We start from the raw sequence: 20,226 nt of genomic DNA, 5'->3' as shown, positions 1-20,226 counted from the left end.
GGGGCCAAGTCGCCTAACCTCATTAGTTTTCGCCTTGACGAGCTTCTCTTGCTGGTTAAAGCATTTATGTCAAATATAAAATGGTGAACTTTCGGCCACCCACCGAGCCCGGAAGCACCGAAGAAGGAACTGTAGGAACACAAACGTTCAGCGCTGCAGTCTCCGCATCCACGCAAGCTAACATCCAAAGCGCTTCGCAAGCTGCGGGTACGCAGACAACGACGGCCGCTCAAGCGGCAGCAGCGGTTCAGACAGCTGGTGCGCCCGCAGCAACGACAGCTTCGACAGCGACGGAGCCGCTAACGCTACAAACTGCAAGCACTCAGACAGCTGATGGCTTGACCGAGGAAATTAAGAGGACCGCGGAGACCGAGACGGTGAGACTCGTTGAGGGACCTTCATCGCTCGCAGAACATTTAGGTAACCTGACTGCACGCTGTGTTTGCCACCTTCCAGCAAACGGCACCCCCGCAGGCCAGCCTAAGCACTGCCGAGACCCAGACCAACCTGGTGACCTCCATCGACAAGGCGTGCTGATAGAGCGGTTGCGGGCGTTGACCCTCGCTCACGATGGAGGTGCTGGGGGGCGGGCAAGCTGCGGCGCGGGACCTGGACGCGCGCTCAGAAGCAGCTGTTCGCTACCTGGTGGGGCTATCGACAGTAGACGAGCGCCGAGCTGCCACTGCCGTGCCATGGCCGCAGCTGCTGGCCGCAGTGCGTGCACTAGCCGGCTGTCAGCGGTGCGGCTTTGTCCCCAGCGTGGTTGCGGCCTTCTGCCCAGAGCTAGCGGCTGCCCTCGACCCGCCGCTGTCAACCAACTCCCGCAGCGGTGGGCACAGTAGCGGCGGCGGAGGACAGGGCGTGCTTAACTCAGCCCCGGCCGCGGAGCTGTTGTTTCCAGGCCGGTCCGGCGGCAGCAGCGGGACGCCGGCGGGCCTGCTGGCGCCGGCGCAGCTCCTGGCGCTACTTGACAACAACAGCGCCGGTGGCGGGGCCGGCGGCAGTGGCTCGGACCTGGTGGGTGCGCGGTCTGCAAGGCCTGGCTTGCAGGAGCGGTAGGCATCTGCTCGGTCGTATTGCCGCAGCGGACTCGCAGGCACGGCGTGTCCCGGGCGGTGCGTTCCCCGACCTTACTCTACCGTATCTGACAAGATCACCTGCTCGCCCAACCGCAGGTGAGCCTACTGCAGTTCGCATGGCGGGGCGCGGCCGGCGTGAACGGTGCCTTCGCCGCTGCCTCGGCCGCGGCCGGCGATGTGACCGCTGCCTCGGACCAAGACGTCAGCGGCGCCGCAGCGCACGGCGGCCGCGCAGGCGGCAGCCCCCGTGCGGCCTCTGAGGCCTTCGGTGCCGGCTCCGGCAGCGGGGACAGTGACGGCGTTGGGCTGCGGCGCCTGGCTCTGAACGACCAGCTGCTGGGCAAAAGCCGGCTGCTGCGGCGCTTCCTGTCGCAGTCGCTGGAAGTGATGGAGGTGAGAATGGGCGTGATGGGGCGGGGCCGCGCGGCGGGACGGGACGGGGCGGGGCGGGGCGGGGCGGGTGGGGTTGCAGATACCAGCCCAAACTAAACCGAACGAAATGCAAAGGAGCGAGGAGGAGAGCGTGGGGTTGCCTCCAGCTGCCCGCAGCCCGCCGTGCGCTTCCACCCCATTGACATGCGTGCGAACTGCGCAGGCGCTGTCCGAGGACGTGGGCGATTGCCGGCGCCACGTGGGCTACCCGGGGCCCGCCGAGCTGGCCTCCACCCTTTCCCGACTGGAACTGCAGCGGGCACACACCCTGGAGCGACTGGCAGCCTGGGGCGTGCTACGGCCCCCAAAGCCGCAGGCGGCAATGGCAGCGGCGGCGACGCCTGCTGATGCAGCAGCAGGTGCAGCCGCTGCTACGGTGGGGTCCCGTGGGCAGCGGCAGTCCGGGCGAGGATGTGGGTCACGGGTGGTGCCGGCGGCTGTTGGAACAGGCGAGGTGGGCGGTGCCGATGCAGGGGAGGACGGCGAGGACGTTGCTGGCGACGAGGTGGAGCAGGATACGGACCTGGAGCTCGCGGTGGCAATACAGCTGAGCCTGCAGGAGGCCAGCGCGGCGGCTGCGGTGGTGGTGGAGGCTACACCTGCAAACGGCGACGTGTTAGAACCGAGGGTAGCAGATGCACAGCGCACGCCGGGTCGGGGCACGCTTGGGGCGCAAGGGCGCGCGCCCCGGACGCCGACGTCGGGCCGCACACGGCCTGCCGCCGCGGCTGCAACGCCGTCAGTGGCAGGGACCGCGGGTCTGGGAGCAGGCCGGGAGGCGGAGGCTGGTGGCCGGTCACCTGCGCCTGCGCCACCCGCGTCGGGTGGCAGAGGAGCCACGAGCGGCAGGCCTCGGCCACTGGGCGAGAGCGTTGAGGTGAGCGTTGAGGCACTCCTGTTTCCAGGGCAGCCTCCTGCGCGCGTGCACAGGAAGGCAGTGCATGCGCAAAGCCCGGCAAGGTTTCCTAAATGCCTAGCATGCACGGTGCTAAAGCGCGCAAAGCCATGTCACCATATGTGATTTTGCAGGGTCTGGCCGTGTACGGCCTCGCTGACGACGGCCAGTCCGGAGACGGCCACCCCCATAGCCGCAGCCTCGGGCCGGACCCTCGCCGCCTGCCTTCAGCCGTGCCGGCCACCAGCCTCACCAGTGCTCAGCATGCTGCGCGGCATGCGGTGGCGGCGATGGCGGATGGCCATCCAGCGATGGGTGCGCCAGCGGCGACGGCCAGCGGACCGCTCAGTGTGTCGGCGGCCGCTGCGGCAGCGGCAGGGTTGGAGGATGCGGCAGTGTTGGTGGACACGGCGGCGGTGGCGGCATTGCCGCCGTCGCTGCGGGAGCGGGTGGAGCAGCTGGTGTGCCAGCTAATGCAGGTGAGTTTGCGCAGGGGCATGAAGGGCTGGGGCATTAGTGTGCTTCACCTTTCACAGTAAAGGCCCTCTCAAGGCACCTTGGCAGTAATGAATCGCTGGTTGCAGACGCGGCGGGCATGCATGCATGCGTCGCTAGGGGTGTGTTCCTACCACAAGGTCTGTTGTCCGGTTAGCGAACGGCCTGTGCTGTCGTCTTCGTTGCAGGTGCAGCAGCGGCGCACACGGCTGCAGCACGCCTGCCAGCACAGCATAATAGCCGCCGGCCGCAAGCTCCTGCTGATACTGCTGCAACAGCTCTGGGCGGAGCTCTTACAAGCCGCTGACCGCGCCGCCGGCGCCGCTGCAGCCACTGTGGTGGAAGAGGCGACCGCTGCTGCAGACTCGCGGGCGTTTGCAGCTCCAGCGGCATCGTTGGAAGGCTTGGCAGCAGAGCTGGCAGGCGGGGTGCCGCAGCGGGCGGCCTCGGCTACCGAGCGCAGCGGGGCGCGAGCAGCTGCCGCTGCCGCTGCCGCTGCAGCCACCGGCCGGGCTCTTGGCGGCCTTGCTGGTGCCCGCAGCGCGCCTTCCCCACTGCCGCCGGCGGTCTCGCCCTCGCCGGCCGGCTCTGTGGGCGCAGCTGTATTGTCGGTGTCGCCTGGGGTGGCGAGCACGGCGCGGCGGCAGCCCCGGTACGCCGGGCGACTGGCGGACCTGGCGGAGGGGCTGGGGGACGAAGAGACGCACCTGGATCTGGATTCCCTGGATCCTGATTCGGAGCTGAACCGGAACCTGGATCCGGCGGGCCGGGGGCTGCTGGGCCTGCCTGCAATCTCGGACCTGGAATCCGTGCTTGGGGACGTGGCGCGCCTGCGCGAACGCGAGGGCCGCGCAGGCCGCCATGGCGGCGGCGGCGCCGGCGGCGTGGGCTTTGGCGGCGCGGGCTTGAGCGGCAGGAGCTTCCCCGGCGGCAGCTATGGCTACAACAACGACGACGACGACCGGCGGCTGCAGCTGCACACGTGGCATGGGCGGTCGGCGGCAGATGTCAGCGGCAGCGCTGGCGAAGAGGAGGAGGGGGAGGATGTAGTTGGGGGCGGGTGGGATGACGCGCTGCGTGTCAGTCCCTCTGCCCGCCTCCGCCTGTCCAGCACCATCGGCGCCTTCGGAGGCAGCAGCAGCAGCGGCAGTGGCAGTGGCAGCGCTGGGGCGCGTGACACCCTAAGCAACCGACTGCGCCAGTCGTCAGCACCTGCGCCAGACCACGGCGCCACTACGGACCTGCTGGGCTCCGGCGGCCGGGCTGCCGCCGCCACCGCGACCACCGCCGCATTGCTGTCCGCCGCACTGCCGTCTATCGGCGGCCATGACCGCGCCGGACGCAGGTCCTTGTCGGTCGCGTTCCCGTCCAGCAGCTCGGCAGCAAATGCGGGTGCAGGAGCAGGCGTTGCCGCTGCCGCCACTGCTGCCGTCGGGGCCGACAGTTCGGCTGGTGCCCGGCCGCCGCGGGGCGCTGTGGCCCGACGGTCCATGGCCGCGCTGTGGGAGTCCCCTGCGGGGATGGGCCTGGCCGGCGGTAGTAGCAGCGGCTTGGGCAGCAGCAGCCGCGCTACAGCCACAGACTCGAATACGGGAGCGGCAGCTGCGGGCGAGCTCGACCAACGCCACTCGGCACCAGCAGACCGGGAAGCACGCATCTCGCGCATCTTGAACAGGAGCTCAGTTGCTAGTAGCAGCTGCGGCATGCTGGGGATCTGCAGCGGTGCGGGTGGCGGCGGCTTGGGCGGCGCCTGCGGGACCGCGTGTGTAGCGGCCCGGGCGGAGCAGGCAGAGCAGCTGCAAGTGCTGCAGGTGCGTTGCCCGTGCGCGTTCTCGCCCGCTGTCCACAATTACTTGGACGCCTGCTATTCTGTTGATGCTTCGTTCCTAGCGTACCAAAATTCAGCATCCCTGCGGCAAGCGCAGCTCCACATACAAACCAAAACATCACGTGTGCCCTCCTCCAATCCTACATTCCTGTGGGCCCCAGGGCCAGCTGTGGCGCTGCCAGCAGTCCCAGTCGGAGCTGCAGAGGGAGGTGGGGCGGCTGCTGGACCAGATGGCGGGCAGCAGGAGGGCGGCGGAGCAGGTGGGGAGCGGCGAGGGTGGCAAGGCACTTGCGTTGCGTTGCTTGGCGGGGGCTGAGGAAAAAACGCGGGCCTGGCGGGCCCGTGCAAGAAATGGCCATTACGTTTAAGTGCGTGTGCTTATGAGGGGTTGCTGTGTATGGCGCGCGTGTGGCATTCAAGCATGTCGGGAATAAAGGAGCACTACGGGACTGTATCGTGGCCGAGGACTTCTTGGGAAGTGAAGTAAGGCACGGTTGGAGGCACAGCTTGAGAGCCTCGGCTGAGCTCGCATCCACGAACCCTGGTCATCACACGCGCACACACGTATGCCACTTGAACTGCAGGCTACGGTGGCTGTTCGGCGGGAGCTGGCGCAGTGGCAGGGCGACGCCCAGGTGAGATGCGATCGAGGCAGACAGCAGGGCATCCCTAGCTAGTAACTCCACTATTGATTGCATAATCAAGATGGGACGGGTGTAGGAGCCGCAGCATCACGCGGGCACGCATGCGTGTGCCCTGTTACTGCCGGTTTGCTGTGCGCGCGGCTACCTACCTGCACCTGCCCATCGCCAACCCCTCTCGCCCTCCAACACGTCATTCACTTGCCAACATTATTGCTGCTGTCAATCCGCAGGCGCTGCAGGGACTGGGTCCCGAGGTGCTGACCGAGCTGGCGGGCCGCATGGAGGCGGCGTTGAGCCGCGTGCGCGCCGCCGCGCTGGCCGCCGCGGCGGAGCGCGCCCACCAGTGCCCGGTGTGCTGGGAGGCGCGCAAGGGGCTGGTGTTCGGGTGCGGCCATCAGACGTGCGTGGATTGCGGCGAGAAGCTGGCGGCGTGCCCAATCTGCCGGGAACCGGTGGCGCTGAGGATTCGCGTGTACGGCTGATGGCGCTGCGTGATATATGGCTGCTGGCCACCGCCGGAGGTGGGGATGATGACAACAAGATGACAACAAGCGAGTCAGCAATGGAGGTGCGGTGCGGTTGGGCGCGTGCATGCGTGCATTGATGCTGGGAAGGGCCGGGGCCAGCACTGCTCATATATATGCACGCCCGCGCATAACGCCGTCGGTCGCGCAGTGCTATGGCTGGCTCGCCTTTTCGGGGGGCCCAAGAGGTGCATTGGTTATATGCAAGGGCCGGATTCGTGTATGTGTGGGGCGAGGCGGGGGGCGAGGCGGGGGCGAGCGAGGTGGCAAACACGTGAGGGCGAGGGATCAGCTTCATTGCCTACCGTTGCCTATGCATAATTTGGTTCCACGTACATTCCATGACAAGGACGCCTTAGCTTTCAGGCGTAAGGTGGGCTTCTGACTCCCGGGTTGCTTGCTCGGCGTTGCTAGCTTGCTGCGTGTTCGCGCATCGCTGACACCTCATATACATGCCCGCCCATGATCTTGGCTACAAATGGAATCCATGCGAAAGCCGCGACAATGATGGTAAAATAAATTATTGCCATGACAACCATAGGCTTAGCTAAGGCTGTATGTCGCCTCCATCCCGCCGAGGGCGAGCCAACACGCGCGCGATCATCGCATTGCATACGTTTTTGACCCGCCGCTCCTGCGGCCGCTGGTTGTAACGTGGGTGGTCATGGCCTGAAGGGGCCTTCCTCGTGCCTGTGTAGGCGGTGTGCGAGTGTATTGGTGGGCCACCCGCCTCGCCCGAGTGGGCGCACGATGGCGGGCGGTTGCGGGCGGAAGGCGGGCGCCCACCGGGCTAGTTAGCCAACGAGCCTAGCTATGCACGCCCGGCGCCCGCCACGGCGTGCATGGGCTGGCTGGCTAACCAGGGCTAACCAGGGGCTTGCCTACATGCTTACTGAGTTGCGTTGAGTTGTCTACAGTATACCAAAAGACTGGCTGTGTAAGTTTTGACTGGCCTAAAGTGGAGTGCACATGATGCCGATGGCAACGGATTCGCTCACAGCGTCATATACATAATCTGCGCGCCACACCTTGCTAGCAAAGCATAAATTATCAATTTGGTTGACACCATAGTTACCGCATATTATTGGGCTGCTGCTTGCTGCTGAGGGAGCTTTGTTTCAAGATGGCACGCCTGGAGCTGGAGTTGGAGGCAGCAGTAAGTTTGAGCGCAGGGGGCATATCATCTTGCAGCATGTGTGGATGCAAATAATTACACAAACTGCAGGTGCTGGGCCCTGACCTCGCTCGCTTCGTTGTGGACATGGTGGTGGCCCGAGATGTCATTACCCCGTTCAGCCGTGAGCTGACGCCAACCCCGATCGAGCGGACGAAGCAGGTCAAGGATGCGATTCTCAAAGTGCAAAGGCGCCTGTACAAGCAGGGCATCGTGGAGCAGGACACGGCCAAGGCCACCGCAGCACTAAGCGTTCTCAAGTGGCTTGCGCACCGCCTGGAGCGGACTGAATGGTAAGCATTGCTTGTAAATGCCGCGCTTATCAATTGGCTGTAAGTTGCGCTGTTACATAGTTGAAGTAAGGGTTTTCACACTTCGTGCCGCTTGCTGTTATCTTATGTTGTCGTACCGTAACGGTGTTCCTTTGTCGCCCGACATACAATTCATATAAATAAAGTGGCCAATTAATATGTGTTGCAGGAACGAGCAGCGGCCAGGCTCGTGGCCCCACTACTACCTGCGCCTGGACAAGGGCGCCGAAGGCGAACCGGCTGTGTCCGGCGGGCTCAAAGACGGCACCTTCCGGAAGAATCTCAAGGCCCTGGCGTTGAAGCACCTTGGCCTAGCCGCCCCGCCGCAGAGCCCGTCGCCGCCGGTCGGCGGCTGCGGCGGCGGTGGAGCGCAGCCTCCGCCACCGCCGGCGGCCGCGCAGCCGGCGGCGGCGGGCCTGCCGCCGCCAACGGGGCCCCTCGACCTGGACACGCTGCGGAACGACCGCAACAAGCTGCGGGAGGGTAAGCGCCTGAGTAGCGGCGGCGGGATGAATTGCTTGATCGCTTGTGCAACGCAGGAGCACGCTATTAGCTAGCTCTACGCATGCATGCATGCGCGGCTGCTATGCCAGCGGGTGCAGGCGGGGCCGCTCGCGCGCTGCTGCTGAAGCTGCTATCATTGTTGCGTACCGGCATTCGCATGCGTACCGCTGTGCGCAAGCGCGTGCACACACGTGGGTTGCTTGCTTGGGTTCACTGACTATCCCGCCCGCTTGACTCCAAATGCTCTCGCACGCAAATAATCCAATGAACAGTGCTGGACCAGCGGCGCCGTGCGGAAGACGCCGGTAAGCATGCTAAGAGCTGTGCACGTTGGTGCGTCTGTCCGTGCTGCCGTGCCGGTCAGCCACGTGCATGGGACATGATAAGTAGTAACAGTAGTGGCAGCAGCAGTGCGTGCTTGACTGGTTGCAGCCCACTGCCTGAGGTTTGCACCCACCCATATGCACGCAGCGGCCGCGACGGTGATGGGCACCTTCAGCCGCCGGCTGATGCGCATCTGCGAGAGCGCTGTGGGCATGCTGCAGCGTGTCGCCGGCAGCGAGGTACGTGCGTGCGGTATGTGCAGCTGCAGCTACCCACCTGCAACCGCAATGCGCGAAGCCTCGCCACGCGCGCTGGTCGTCCCGCGCCGACAGCTGCACTGCCTGCCGAGTGCCGGCGGTTACCTGTGAAGATGGGGTAGAACCGCGGCAACGCATCCAGCCTTGAGACAGAGCAGCCATTGCCCAGGAGCGCTTCACTACCAACAGACCCGCGCTCTTCTTCCGCAAGATGCTGCCCTTTGGTCCAGTGTGCGGGCAGCAACACACGTTGCATCTGCTGCCGAGGCACACACACCGCGCACACAGGGGTTGGCACAGGCACCGGTGCCCACCCGCCGGAGGCGGTTATTAACCACCTCCGTACCACCATCACCACACAATTACCACCAGCTCTCACCCATGCATGCGTATCGTATCGCGCGCTGGCCTAAGCCTATCTATGTTGGTTGTACGAAACGGTATCTAAGTTTCTCGCCCGCCGCAAACAGGACGATGACCACGGCGCCCTGGACATTGCCCGCATCGTCCGCGTCTTCGAGGCGGTGCGGAAGTCAACGGTGCAGCTGGGCAAGGACCAGGTGAGCGTGAGGGACTCATGTTCCATTCCGTGTGTAACTGCACCCTGCGGACCTCGTCGTCATTAGATCGATTGCAGTCAGGGAATTGCGCTTGGCTTTGGGGCGCACCAAGTAATACGCTACTTCGTGCGTGCCTGGGGATGGACGGGCAACGCACTGGAACTCACTGGAAGCCCTTGCTTGTTTGATCGGTTTGGCGCGCGCCTGACACATTCGCGCTGCTGTTCTGCTGCTGTGGTCCCGTGGCGCACGTGCGCAGACGTTCGCCATGTTGGGGCCTCACAGCATCGGCAAGAGCACCGCGCTGAGTGTGCAGATCCTGCGCCACATGGACCTGAGCGCCTACGCCGCAGACCCCTACCCCAACGACCTGGTGCGCCTGCTGCCCGCACTGGAGCACATGATGTGAGTAGCACGCACGGCATTCCGTTCGTTAAAACCCGTGCGTTATCCGTGTCATAGTTATGGCTGGGCACCTGCTGGATGGCCGTCTCGCTCGACTAGTAGCTGGTTAAGGTATTAATACAGCCCGCCTAGCCACCAGCCACATACGCACCAAACCTACAGTAGTTAGCACCAGAAAGGCGTGCGGCGTGCGGACGGCGGCGACCTCTGCATGCATGCATGCTACGGCGGAACCCGCGCTGCTTGCGTGCGTGCGTGTATTCAGGGAAACCCTACCTGCACACTAGACACGCACGCACGCACGTGTCCTCAAGGCACGCACGCCTCCTCAACGTACGCCTGCTGCTGGGAGAGCGTCCTGGGAGGGCATACGCATTTACTTTCTTGTCTACCTCATTTGATACGTTTCTTGCAGGGCGACCTACACCGTGGGCGCCAGCGATGAGTACGACGAGGACCTGCTGCTGGAGCTGGCCACGGACCCAGCCGAGATGCTGGTGGTCAACATGCCGCCTGACTACGCCGCCGACGTGGCCGAGAAGGTGCGTGCAGTGCAATGCAGTGCGTGTGCGTGCGTGTGTGTGTGTGTGTGTGTGTGTGTGTGTGTGTGTGTGTGTGTGTGTGTGTGTGTGTGTGTGTGTGTGTGTGTGTGTGCGGCGGGCGTCTGCGCTCGTGCATTTAGTGGACTGTGTCTTAGGCTGGCTTGCGGCGCGTCATATACATTTATTTGCGTATGTGTACGGCGGCTGTGCGACCAGGTAGCTAGGTAGAGAATGGCCAAGTCCAAGCATGCGAGGTACCCCAACTAGCCACCAAGCGGCGGGCCTTAAGCGGACCCTGAGCAATTACTGCGTGCGTGTGCGGATGGAGACTGCTGATGAGTGATTGTGCGGAAACCTAATTGCGCATGCAGGAGTACAAGCGTTCGCTGGGCATCCTCAAGCGCTATGGCGAGGACTGCAAGCTATCGGGCCTGCGCACGCTGCTGCCCAGCATGCTGCCTCACGGCCAGGGCACGACCCAGGTCGCCACGTGCTACAGCTTCTACTCGTACGGCCTCATGGTCGCGGACCTGATGACGGTGGAGCAGGTGTGGTTGGTGCTTACTTGCTTGCGCTTGGGTGGTTGGCCAGTGGCGTGCATGATTCATCGTTTCCAGTGCCTCGCTACGCACGCGCACGTAGCGCCTGCATCGATCGCTATCGCATGCATGCACAGCCGTGTGCACCCACAGCAGATTCTCGCTCACGGTTACAAACTTGGTACGCAAGCAGCAGCAGTTCATTGCTGGGTTGGTTGGTTTTCCGCCTATCCAGGTCCAGGACAAGGCCTCGGCGTTCATCAAGCACCTGGCCATGGTCTTCCGGCAGGCGGCGCGAGACGGCGGAGCAGGTTCCGCCAAGGCCAGGTGGTCCAGGATGGGCGACAATGGCAAGCCGGAATGGTAAGCTACGTACAGGCCGCAGTTGCGTACCCTGCATGTATAATAAGTAAAGACCCCCTTCACTTAGCGCGCGGGGGAGCGTTGGCGGGGACCTTCCGCCACAAGCCCATCATGCGTATAGTAGGGCAGTCAGCGCAGCTTGCGTACCCGTGCGCGCGCCGTGCACCTATTCCATACTCGGCTGTCTCAAGCGAGCTTCTGATTTTGTACGTGTGGATTGCTCGTTCGGCAGGTACAATGAGTGCGTTGGTGAGAACGACGAAGACGCAGATGAGGAGTCGGAGGAGCTGGAGGACGGCGAGGTTCAGACAGTGGAGAAGATTAAGCGGATGAAGGAGGCGGAGCTGGAGGTGTTGCGGGACTGGTACCTGGAGGCCTGCGGCACGCAGCTGCCGTGGGATGCGGACAAGACCACCGGCATCCCCTTCATCGGCACTGACAAAGACAAGGTGCCGGTGCGGCTGGCGAGACTGCTGCGCGACCGGAGGTTCATCAGCTGCTGCGGACCCAAGGCGCCTCCGCCGGCGGCGGCGGACCAGACGGCGGCGGCTGAGGAGGAGCAGCAGCAGCAGCAGCAGCCCAAGCCCGGTTGCCAGGTGAGCGCGGGCGTGTCTGGCTGCTTTGGGATACGTGCTGCGTGCAGACCCGCACGGACCCGACAGTGTCTTCATTGTCGTTTTGCTGTTCGCTGCCAGCGTACGTAGTAACCAGCAGCAGCGTGCCTGCGCGGCCATGCTGTCCCTCCAACCATCCTGCTTGATAACCTGCCGTTTACCTGTTGCATCACCTACCACTGCCAAAGCCTTGCTACCCGCTGCTGCATGCCGCCTATCTAAGCGCCGCTCTCTATACGACGCAGGTGCTGCTGTGGCTGGCTGACATCCAAGTGCTGCTCAACAACCTCAGCGGCATCGACCAGTACAAGGCCGCGGCCGAGCGCATCAAGAGCTGCCTGCCGACGGAGCTGTCGGGTGTGGAGGACTGGGCGCACCTGATGGCCGTGCTCAAGATGCCCGTGCGCATCTTCTACCCCTCGCTGAGCCTGGCCGCCGTGGGCGGGCTTGAGGACCTGCCCGGCGCAGGTGCTGAGGAGGTGGGTGTGTCATTTTTCCATTCAATCGCGGAGGCATTTCCCGACCCTGCCTCATAGCAGTACCTGCACCTGTGCGCACCCGCTCCCCACTACGGTACTGAGCACGCTTGGCCCCGCCGCCCGGCCCCATACATGAGCGAGCGTGTACTTTTGCTGTCGCTGATGGCAATCCTGCCTCTGTTCCCACCCACCCGCCCTGCCCGCACAGGCACACGACAGCGTGAGCTCTCAGGCGCTCACCGATCGCATTACCACGGCCTTCCTGGTCTCGTCGAAAGGCCTGAACGTGGACAAGGGAACCAAGGCGGTTGTCATGCAGAGCTTCGTGCCGGCCATGGTGACCACTGCGGCCGACAACCTGGCCGCAGCAATGCAAGCGGCGGCGGCGCAGCCTGCAGCTGCAGCAGGTGGCTCGGCGGCGGCCGTGGCAGCGGCAACGTCGCCCTTTCGGGCACCCCTGCCGGATCGCAAGGTGGTCTTGGTGCATATGCCGGAGAAGGAGATCTTGGTTGAAGGCGGCGAGCGCGCTTCAGCCTGTTACCTGCAGCAGCGCTTCGAGGCATTCCAGAAGGTGGACAAGCACTTCATCGACCGCAACGTCGCGGCCTGGGACAAAGCCCAGCAGAGCGCCGCTAGAACTGCGTGGAAAAACTGGAAGGATAAGTGGCTGGAGCAGCAGGCGGGGGCAGCAGCAGCCAGCTTGAAGTTCGGCCCGGATGAGAGAAAGCTCGTGCTGGAAAAGGTGACCAGGCCGCCTTCCGACAAGTACTACCCTCTGCTCGAGTACTCCCTCTCGCACAACCCGCACCTGTGCGGCAGGCTGCAGCAGGTTCGGGAGGAGGCTGCCGCGGCGTCGGCGTCGCCGTCCTCGGGCGGCGCCGGCGCCACTTCTCATCAGCTGCCAAGTGTGGATGAACTGGTCGAGTACTGCAACTCGCAGTTCGTGCTGCGGCAGCTGGTGGCGGCGTCTAAGGGGCAGCTGGACGGCTGGGTGGACGAGCTCCTGCTGGTAAGATTCATATAGTATTACTACCGTAACCGTAACGCTAGTAGCACAGCGCATGTATTGAAAGGCCCTTCACTTGGTCGTTTTGATTGTTGGGAAGTCCTGACATACGGTAGGTTGAAGCTGTTGCTATGGCGGCGGTTTGCTTTTCACTGTGATGTCGTACGTGCCGTGCTGCATGCCGCCTCCTGATTGCAGGAGCTGGATCAGCAGGAGGACACGGACCTGGACCTGGATAAGCTCCTGCGCGAGTACGCGGACAGGCCACTGCCGCCCATCCTGTCTAAAAGCAAGAGGCCCACCCGCGAGCAGGTGCGTGCATACTCCCATAAGTAGTTGCTGGCGCCGCGTCAACTGCTGGCAGACACGGCAGCACGTGTTCTGACCATCGTCGTATCACGCTATGTGCCTGCGCTGCAGGCTGAGATGTTCACCGGCCCCGCGGCGAAGGCGTCCGAAGCCCTGGTATTCCAGCTCCAGAGCCGCCTCAAGGAGAGGGCCAGCGCGTGGACCACCGCAATCAAGCACGCGGTGCCCAGCGCCGACATCTTGGCGGCCGCAGTGGGCGCGTGGGCTGACAAGCACAAGACCAAGGTGGCGGACCCGGTCACGTTCCTGCAGCCGGCGCACGCCGGGCGCCACCCCGACGCCAACCTGTACAACGTGCTGTTGGGCCTGTGCAAGGGCATGAAGGACGAGATCGCCAAGGTGCATGGTCAACACACACATACATACACACAAACGGGCTTTCGTTTCCTTTTTTAACACACACAAACACGCACGCACATACACACACATGTTGCGTGTGGACTGCTGACTGTCTAGCTAGTCGCTCGATGGCTGCGATGCTGCTGGGCGGGCATATCATTGGATGTGCTGCCGCTGGGCGCCAAGCTAGCAAGCAAGAGACAGCCTGTGTGTCTGCCTTTATGCGCTGCTTGTGCGCGTGCGTTGTATGTCTGCGTCCTCGTGCACTATTCCTTCCTTGCCGGGTGCCTGACTCCATGGAATGCTGGTGCGCTTGCCCGTCCGCATGCAGATTGAGCGCGACATGAAGGCCGACATCCTGGAGTTCACAAACAAGGCGGCGAACGTGCTGACGCAGTCCGCTGTCGGGTACTTCCAGGATTGCATGGGCATGGACAACGAGGTCAGTCATTCGTGCAGAAGCTGTGCAGTAGTGGGTGCCCGCCGTGCGATGACGAGAGCCGAAGATGTCTGTTCCTACTGACCCGCCAGGCCCATCCTCTTGCTGTTGCTTCCGCCGCCGCCTACCTGCACGCAGGTGAGGGCGCAGATGCAGGCCTTGCTGGGCAACAAGCTGCAGGACGCGGTGCAGCGGCTGCTGGAAAGGACGCTGCAGGGCAAGCTGGGGACGGTGGCGGAGACCCTGGGCCGGCGCCTCCGGGATGCCCTGACCGATGAGATGACGAGGATGCTGGGCAAGCTGCTGCGCAGCCTGGAGGCGTCACCAGATGAGCAGGCGGCTGAAGAGGTGGGCAGCAAGCGCCCGCTTGACGGAGCGAGGCGGCCCGTGGCCAAGCGCGTCAAAGACTTCCTGCGCCACAGCGCCAAGGGCGCCCCTGGCATGCTGCGGCGCGTGTCGATGGCGGTGGTGGAGGCGGTGGACAGCCTGGTGGGTAACGTGCTGGACACCGTGGAGACAGTGGCAATGCAGCCGTCCAAGAAGGGGGGCGCTGCTCGTAACGCGCGCATCAGCAAGAAGGACCGCGGCCAGTTCCAGACGGTCATGTTCCAGGTGCGTGCGTGCCTGCGCGTGCGTGGGTGTGTGCATTTGTGCATGCGCTCATGGAGTGATGAACGGTTGCATGGTTGCGGATGGACAGGCGGCGTCAAGGGTCTACATACGTACCCGGCGGCATGCAGTGTACGGTAGACTGCAGCTGCTGGGAGCCGGGGGACTTGGCACGCGCACTGACACACTTACGTATACTACCGTAACAACAAATGCAACCCATTATTGCTGGCTTACAGGTGGTCAAGTACTGCAGCGACAGGCGCCACGCGAAGAACCCGCACGCCAAGACGACGAAGGAGCGCCTGGATTACTACAAGGGCTTGCTGAAGGCGCTGAAGGTGGGCTCAGCAGCTAGGCTTGCACAACCGTTCTACCGACCTTGGCTACAGCGCTAGCTGAACCTTTGTCACGGCGCCATGGAAGCAATTTGCGTGCATGCCAGCTGCAGTTGACATGTGCATGTGGGCATGTGGCTTGCCGGCCGTGTGCAGGCTGACGTGATGGCCATGGGCGAGGAGCTGGAGCCCGTGGTGGTGCTGACCCGGCAGCCGCCCGTGCGCCTGCTGGACCCAGGCGCGTGGGGAACAGGCGAAGCAACCACGGGCACTCAGCTGTTGTGTCACGCTTCGTGTCACCCCAGCGACCACCAACCAGCCTATGCACGCTTACCAGCAGCAAAGCAGCCAGCAGTGACAGCGCCACGCATATGGTGCAAGCAAGGCAAGGTGTACGTAGCTAGGTGCGACCCTAACTTGCGGCCGCTCCTGCCTGTACCTACCGCCGTGTGCCGTAGGCCTGGACCAGGCAATGCTGGAGCAGGACCGCGTCACCGCAACGCCGCTGGGCCCGAGCCAGGCGGCGGGCTTGGAGTGGCTCTTCACGCAGATGAGCAAGTACGATCACTGCTTGCGTGCTTTTGCATTGTTGTTGCTAAGTGGCTCGGTCCGGGTAGTAGCATTGTCAGGTGTCCCCACATGCACCCCCAGCCCCGCGGCTCCACCAAACCAACAAACATACCGCACTGCTGGCCAACGTGCATCCAACGGCTCAGGCGCGACAAGCCACTCGCTGCTGCTGACGCCGGCGGTGCGCGCGCGTGCAAGTGCAACAGCGGCGCACCCAACAAGGCGCTGGACACCGGCGTCCTGTCTGGCCTGCGGCTGCGGCGCGTGGGCGTGTCGCCTCGTGGCGACCGCCTGTGCAGTGCGCTGCTGGTGGCCCTCACCGGCGATAAGACCACGCCGGGGCCGCAGCAGGTTGGTGAATGAGCACGGTTAGGCATCAGTTATGGCGGCGGCTGCCCGCTGCACAGTTGTTGTGCTCCGTCCATTCTCGGGTTGAGGCCTGGGGACGTTTCATCGTGGGGTGGCATGCCCGGGGACTTCGATAATGTGCGCGCGCGCGTGTGCGTGTGTGTGTGTGTGTGTGTGTGTGTGTGTTTGAGTTGGCTTGGCGGACGTTCTGTTCGCCACGTCCGCTACAGCTTGTACCCGTGCCTACCCTCGATGTCTTACCACAGCTGCGCCTGGAGCTGCGCCGCCAGGCTGTGGAGGCGAGCCTGAGCCTCGCGGCCACCAATGCCGAGTTCCACGCCGCCATGGCCGCACAGCTGACGGCGGGCGGCAGCGCGAGCGCCGACCTGCACCAATGGGCCTTCGACAAGGAGAAGGAGGGCGCTGTCGTCGACTATCCGCTGCTGCAGGTGGGTGCAGGCGCGGCACGTGCGCGTGCGTACGGCATGGGATGCAGCACCAGCAACAGCAGCAGCAGCAGCAGCCAAGCAGTGAGGTGCTAGGGTGTTGCGAGTAGATGGCAAAAGCGCGGGACGGCGGGTCACGTGCATGCGACCTGTCTTCTTACCGACCCTCGGCTTGTGCGAGAGGCGCCTACGCCTCTGCACAGGAATGTGGCTGGTTGCTGAAGTGCCTTGCCCGCGACCCTGCCATACGTCACTCACACATACAGGGCATCGTGCAAGCCATGAACATCCGCCTGCTGATCTTCGTCGCGCCAGCTGCAACGGAGGGCACCCCGGCGACGACGCCGGCGCCTTCGCGCCAGAGCCAGCAAGTCCCCGCGACTGCAGGCACCACCACAACGCCCGCAACTGGCCGCACCACGACAACCGCCAAACGCAGGCGGAGCGCGGCCGCTGATGCGGCTGGAGCCGCGAGCCCTGATGCGCTCCAGTCGCCGGCGGCCAAGCGCCCGCCAGCGCCATCAGCGCCGCCGCCGCCGGGCCCCCACGTGTTCCTGATGGAGCCCCTGGGGCCGGCGGTTAACGAGGTGCTGCCCATGTTCGCCATCGCTCTGGTGCGGTCGAAGGGCAAGAAGCACCGGCTCAACCACATCGAGGCAGTGATGCCCATGCCGCCGATGCCGACGGGCCCCGGTGGCGCCACCAGCAGCGATGCGGCCGCGGTGGGCCCTGGCGGCAGCAGCGGCGGCAGTGAGGCGGGCCCCAGCAACGCCGGAGATGACGACCAAGTCATGACAGACGTGCTGCAGCAGCCGCAGGCGGCCGCAGGCGAGGACAGCGGCGACGAGAGCAGCGGTGGCGGGCCCGGCATGGCGGACAGCGACGACGAAACCGACACCGACACCGACCGTGAGGGTGCTGGCGGCGGCGGTGGTGCCGCGGCCGGCCCCAACGGCGCGGAGTTCTTGACGGAGCGGACGGTGTGGCTGGTCATCGACCAGAGCATCGAGAACGCCGACCTCAACGACGTGCGCCAGCTGGTAGCCGCCGTGAACAGCTCGCGGCGGGGCGTGGCGGGCGCGACTCCAGTGAAGCTGCTCGTGGGCGTCTCCTGCTCCTATGCGGACTACGTGGCAACCTGGGATGGCACGCTGCGGTGCCAGGAGCCCAAGCAGAAGGTCGCCGAGCAGCTGCACGAGGTGTTCTACCCTGCGGCGGGCGGGCCGCGGGTGGTGCGGCGCATGTGCAGCCTGAGCTCGGAGGAGATCCAGGAGCTCATGCGCGTGCCCTCACCCGGCACTGGACAGCGCATTCAGCTGCACGAGAGCCTGCTGGTGGCGCGGCAGATCCTGCACGACAACTACCGCCGGCCCAACGCGCGCATGCTGCTGCTGCGGCACCGGCCGCTGGAGGAGGAGCTGGACGGCGGCGACAGGAGCAGGATGGTCGCCATTGCGCAGAACTTCCAGCCGACGGACGGCGCCTGGATCCACGTGGCGCCGCTGCGGAGCGTGCTGCCCGTGCTGCGGGGCTGCGGCGACGCCGCTGCGGCGGCACTGTGGGCGTGGCTGGACGCGCGGCAGGGCGCGCAGGGCCAGGTCCTGAGCCTGGACCGCCACGACTACTGGATCAAGCCGCTGGAGTAGTAGGTGTGGTATGCGGTGGCCGGGAGGCGTGGCTGGGCGACGCATGCGGGGGCTTGCCGCTGTCGCGACTGCGGCAGCCGGTGTGGGCGGGGGCCGGGCGGGTGGCGAGCGGAATGCGGCAGGGGCCAGGGGTGGGACTGAGACGCCGGTTGGCGAGCCGAGCAATGTTTACCGGACTGAGACCAGTGAAAGCGAGCACGGCATGGCTAGCAGCCCAGGCGCGCGGTTGTGATCAGCAGGGCAGGGTGAGAGAATGGCGGCGAAGGAATGCCGGCAGCGTTACTGCACACGTGATGATTTGACGGAATGAGACGGAGACAAGACTCGCGTTACTGAGGATCGACGTTGACCAGCTGTACTACGGAGATGGACAAATACACGCGCACGGTGGTGGCATCAGCTGCACTGTAGGAGTGCGATGCAGAGACGCGCACCGGCACGACGGACAAGAGAGAGAAAGAGAAGGGAGAGCATGCAGTCGGGGGTGGCATAGCGGTATAATTCATGTTGGAGCCTTGAGGCACACGGGCGGTAGTGGGCACGCATTAGATGCACATCTGCTACCGTAAGCTTGCGGTAAATCACGGCGCGCAGCTGTGTGCGTCAGTTGCGTGCATGCGCCAGCTGCGTGTTGTTTTGGGGGTTGCATCGTGGTGTTACTGGTAGGACGGCGTGCGGACGGAGTTGCTGTTGGTTTGATGGTACTGGTATGCGGTATGCCGTGGAACGTCCATGCGGGGGCTGGCTCGGCATGGATCGTGCAGGATCGGTTGTGCAAGTGGGGGCGCTTAGCCCACGGGCTAGGGGTGTGCCGTGTGCGACCTGCGACTGCATGCGTGCTTCCAGAGGCTTGCGCCCCCGGGGCATTGATGTCCGCCTGATAGGCGTGTCGCGGCTGATTGTAGGGAATCGGGTCCCCGGTTGGGGCCGGTGCATGGCAAAAGTGCGGTGGTGCTGTTTTGTTGGGTGCCAGGCCTCAATGGGCTGTGGGCTGGCTGTGGCTGGAGTGCGATGCTGGACTGGCACAAGCAATAGCCGCGTTCGCGTCTTGCCACTCGGCCGCCTCCGATAACGACCTGCCTCTAGCTTGTCTTTGAGGAGGCTTTACTTGCCGGCAGCTGCATGCGTGGTGCTCATGATCCCGGGTTTTCGCCCGCGGGGCGTGTGCGTGTTCCGCGGGGTTGCTTCTGGTTGAGGGGGATCGGCTCCCCGGTTGGACAGGGCGGCGGAAGTGCGGTGTGGTGCTGCTGTGCACTGGGGTCTGTCAGGCCTAGGCCTGCTGCGCCCTGGTGTTCGCGATACTTGCATTGTTTGTGCTGATGACTTACAGGACGGAGTTGATGACTCACCGGGCGGACTTGTGTGTTTGACTGTACCGAGCAGGGTTGTTGAAATGGCTCCGGGAGGCAGCAAGACCAGGCCTCCATGCTTCAAGTGCACATGCACGCTCGGAGCTGTTGCATCTCCATCTGTAAGCCCGCGCTCATGGTTTTGGGCTGAGCCGCCGGAGGAAGGCAATACCGCACACGCCCCCTTCGCGACAGCACCATCGACGGCCGCCCCACCTATCCTCATGCGCCGCCTTCGCAGTTCGCACGTGCACTGCTGTTGCCAGCCTGCCATACATTGCCATTGCCATGTCACCTTCTCACCTGGTTTGCCTGCCTGTTTCGGTCTTTCCTGCATGCTCCCACCCACCCACCCCCCGGTTCTCGACGCACGCAGCTCGCACAGGAATAGCAGCGCCACGTCCGCAGCTCACCCGTGAACCCGACTGGCCTGCGTCCAGGAGGTCGCGAACCGTGGCACCCCTTGCATACCCTCATAGAGCAGCAGACCGCATGACCCCGGCCCACGTGGCCCCGCATGTTCACCACAGGGACAACAAATGGCCAGGAGCTGCTGCAACTCCGCAAGCCGCTCGCGCAGCCCCGTCCTCAAACGCCTGTGACCGCCCGCCGCTATCACCTCCCGGTTCCCGACGCCCGCCGCTGCAGTCCCCACCAAACACACAGGCCCCCACCAAACACACATGTGAAGCTTATGACCCCACCAAACGGTTCGTGATGGCTTCACGGGGATAGAATTCCTGGCCTTGGTGCTGGGCTTGCCGGCTTGGGCACATTGCCGGGCCCCCTCCCCCGCCG

At 64.3% G+C, this 20,226-nt stretch overlaps 2 protein-coding genes across 2 annotated transcripts; both read left to right on the top strand.

Moving 5' to 3' along the window:
* Nucleotides 1–80: 80 nt before the first annotated feature.
* On the top strand, nt 81–6,850 carry CHLRE_09g396475v5 (uncharacterized protein). Its single transcript, XM_043065801.1, has 9 exons — nt 81–377; nt 457–1,017; nt 1,176–1,472; nt 1,675–2,388; nt 2,541–2,885; nt 3,090–4,712; nt 4,891–4,989; nt 5,314–5,364; nt 5,604–6,850. Exons 2-9 carry the CDS (start codon nt 571–573, stop codon nt 5,853–5,855), a joined length of 3,828 nt encoding a protein of 1,275 aa, XP_042921280.1. The 5' UTR covers nt 81–377; nt 457–570; the 3' UTR covers nt 5,856–6,850.
* A 60-nt stretch (nt 6,851–6,910) lies between these two features.
* CHLRE_09g396438v5 (uncharacterized protein) lies at nt 6,911–19,566 on the top strand. Its single transcript, XM_043065798.1, has 23 exons — nt 6,911–7,053; nt 7,123–7,364; nt 7,552–7,865; nt 8,159–8,191; nt 8,358–8,449; nt 8,938–9,027; nt 9,287–9,432; nt 9,848–9,974; nt 10,346–10,522; nt 10,749–10,876; nt 11,109–11,472; nt 11,736–11,969; nt 12,178–12,978; nt 13,174–13,287; nt 13,396–13,683; nt 14,015–14,125; nt 14,261–14,734; nt 14,971–15,072; nt 15,226–15,307; nt 15,528–15,627; nt 15,786–15,990; nt 16,254–16,436; nt 16,700–19,566. Exons 1-23 carry the CDS (start codon nt 7,021–7,023, stop codon nt 18,077–18,079), a joined length of 5,820 nt encoding a protein of 1,939 aa, XP_042921279.1. The 5' UTR covers nt 6,911–7,020; the 3' UTR covers nt 18,080–19,566.
* Nucleotides 19,567–20,226: the final 660 nt, after the last annotated feature.

Source organism: Chlamydomonas reinhardtii, chromosome 9 (assembly GCF_000002595.2).
Source record: "Chlamydomonas reinhardtii strain CC-503 cw92 mt+ chromosome 9, whole genome shotgun sequence".
Lineage (NCBI taxonomy): Eukaryota > Viridiplantae > Chlorophyta > Chlorophyceae > Chlamydomonadales > Chlamydomonadaceae > Chlamydomonas > Chlamydomonas reinhardtii.
Note: the sequence above shows the minus strand (reverse complement) of the source record. Positions and strands in the feature narration are given on the sequence as shown.

Bases quoted from the DNA above. Each gene is read 5' to 3' on its own strand.
- CHLRE_09g396438v5 (XM_043065798.1), top strand. From the start codon at position 7,021: ATGGCACGCCTGGAGCTGGAGTTGGAGGCAGCA. The intron at 8,450-8,937 runs GTACGTGCGTGC...CGCCGCAAACAG, and splicing joins AGCGTGTCGCCGGCAGCGAG to GACGATGACCACGGCGCCCT. The intron at 9,975-10,345 runs GTGCGTGCAGTG...TTGCGCATGCAG, and splicing joins CCGCCGACGTGGCCGAGAAG to GAGTACAAGCGTTCGCTGGG.
- CHLRE_09g396475v5 (XM_043065801.1), top strand. From the start codon at position 571: ATGGAGGTGCTGGGGGGCGGGCAAGCTGCGGCGCGGGACCTGGACGCG. The intron at 4,713-4,890 runs GTGCGTTGCCCG...TGTGGGCCCCAG, and splicing joins AGCAGCTGCAAGTGCTGCAG to GGCCAGCTGTGGCGCTGCCA. The intron at 5,365-5,603 runs GTGAGATGCGAT...GTCAATCCGCAG, and splicing joins AGTGGCAGGGCGACGCCCAG to GCGCTGCAGGGACTGGGTCC.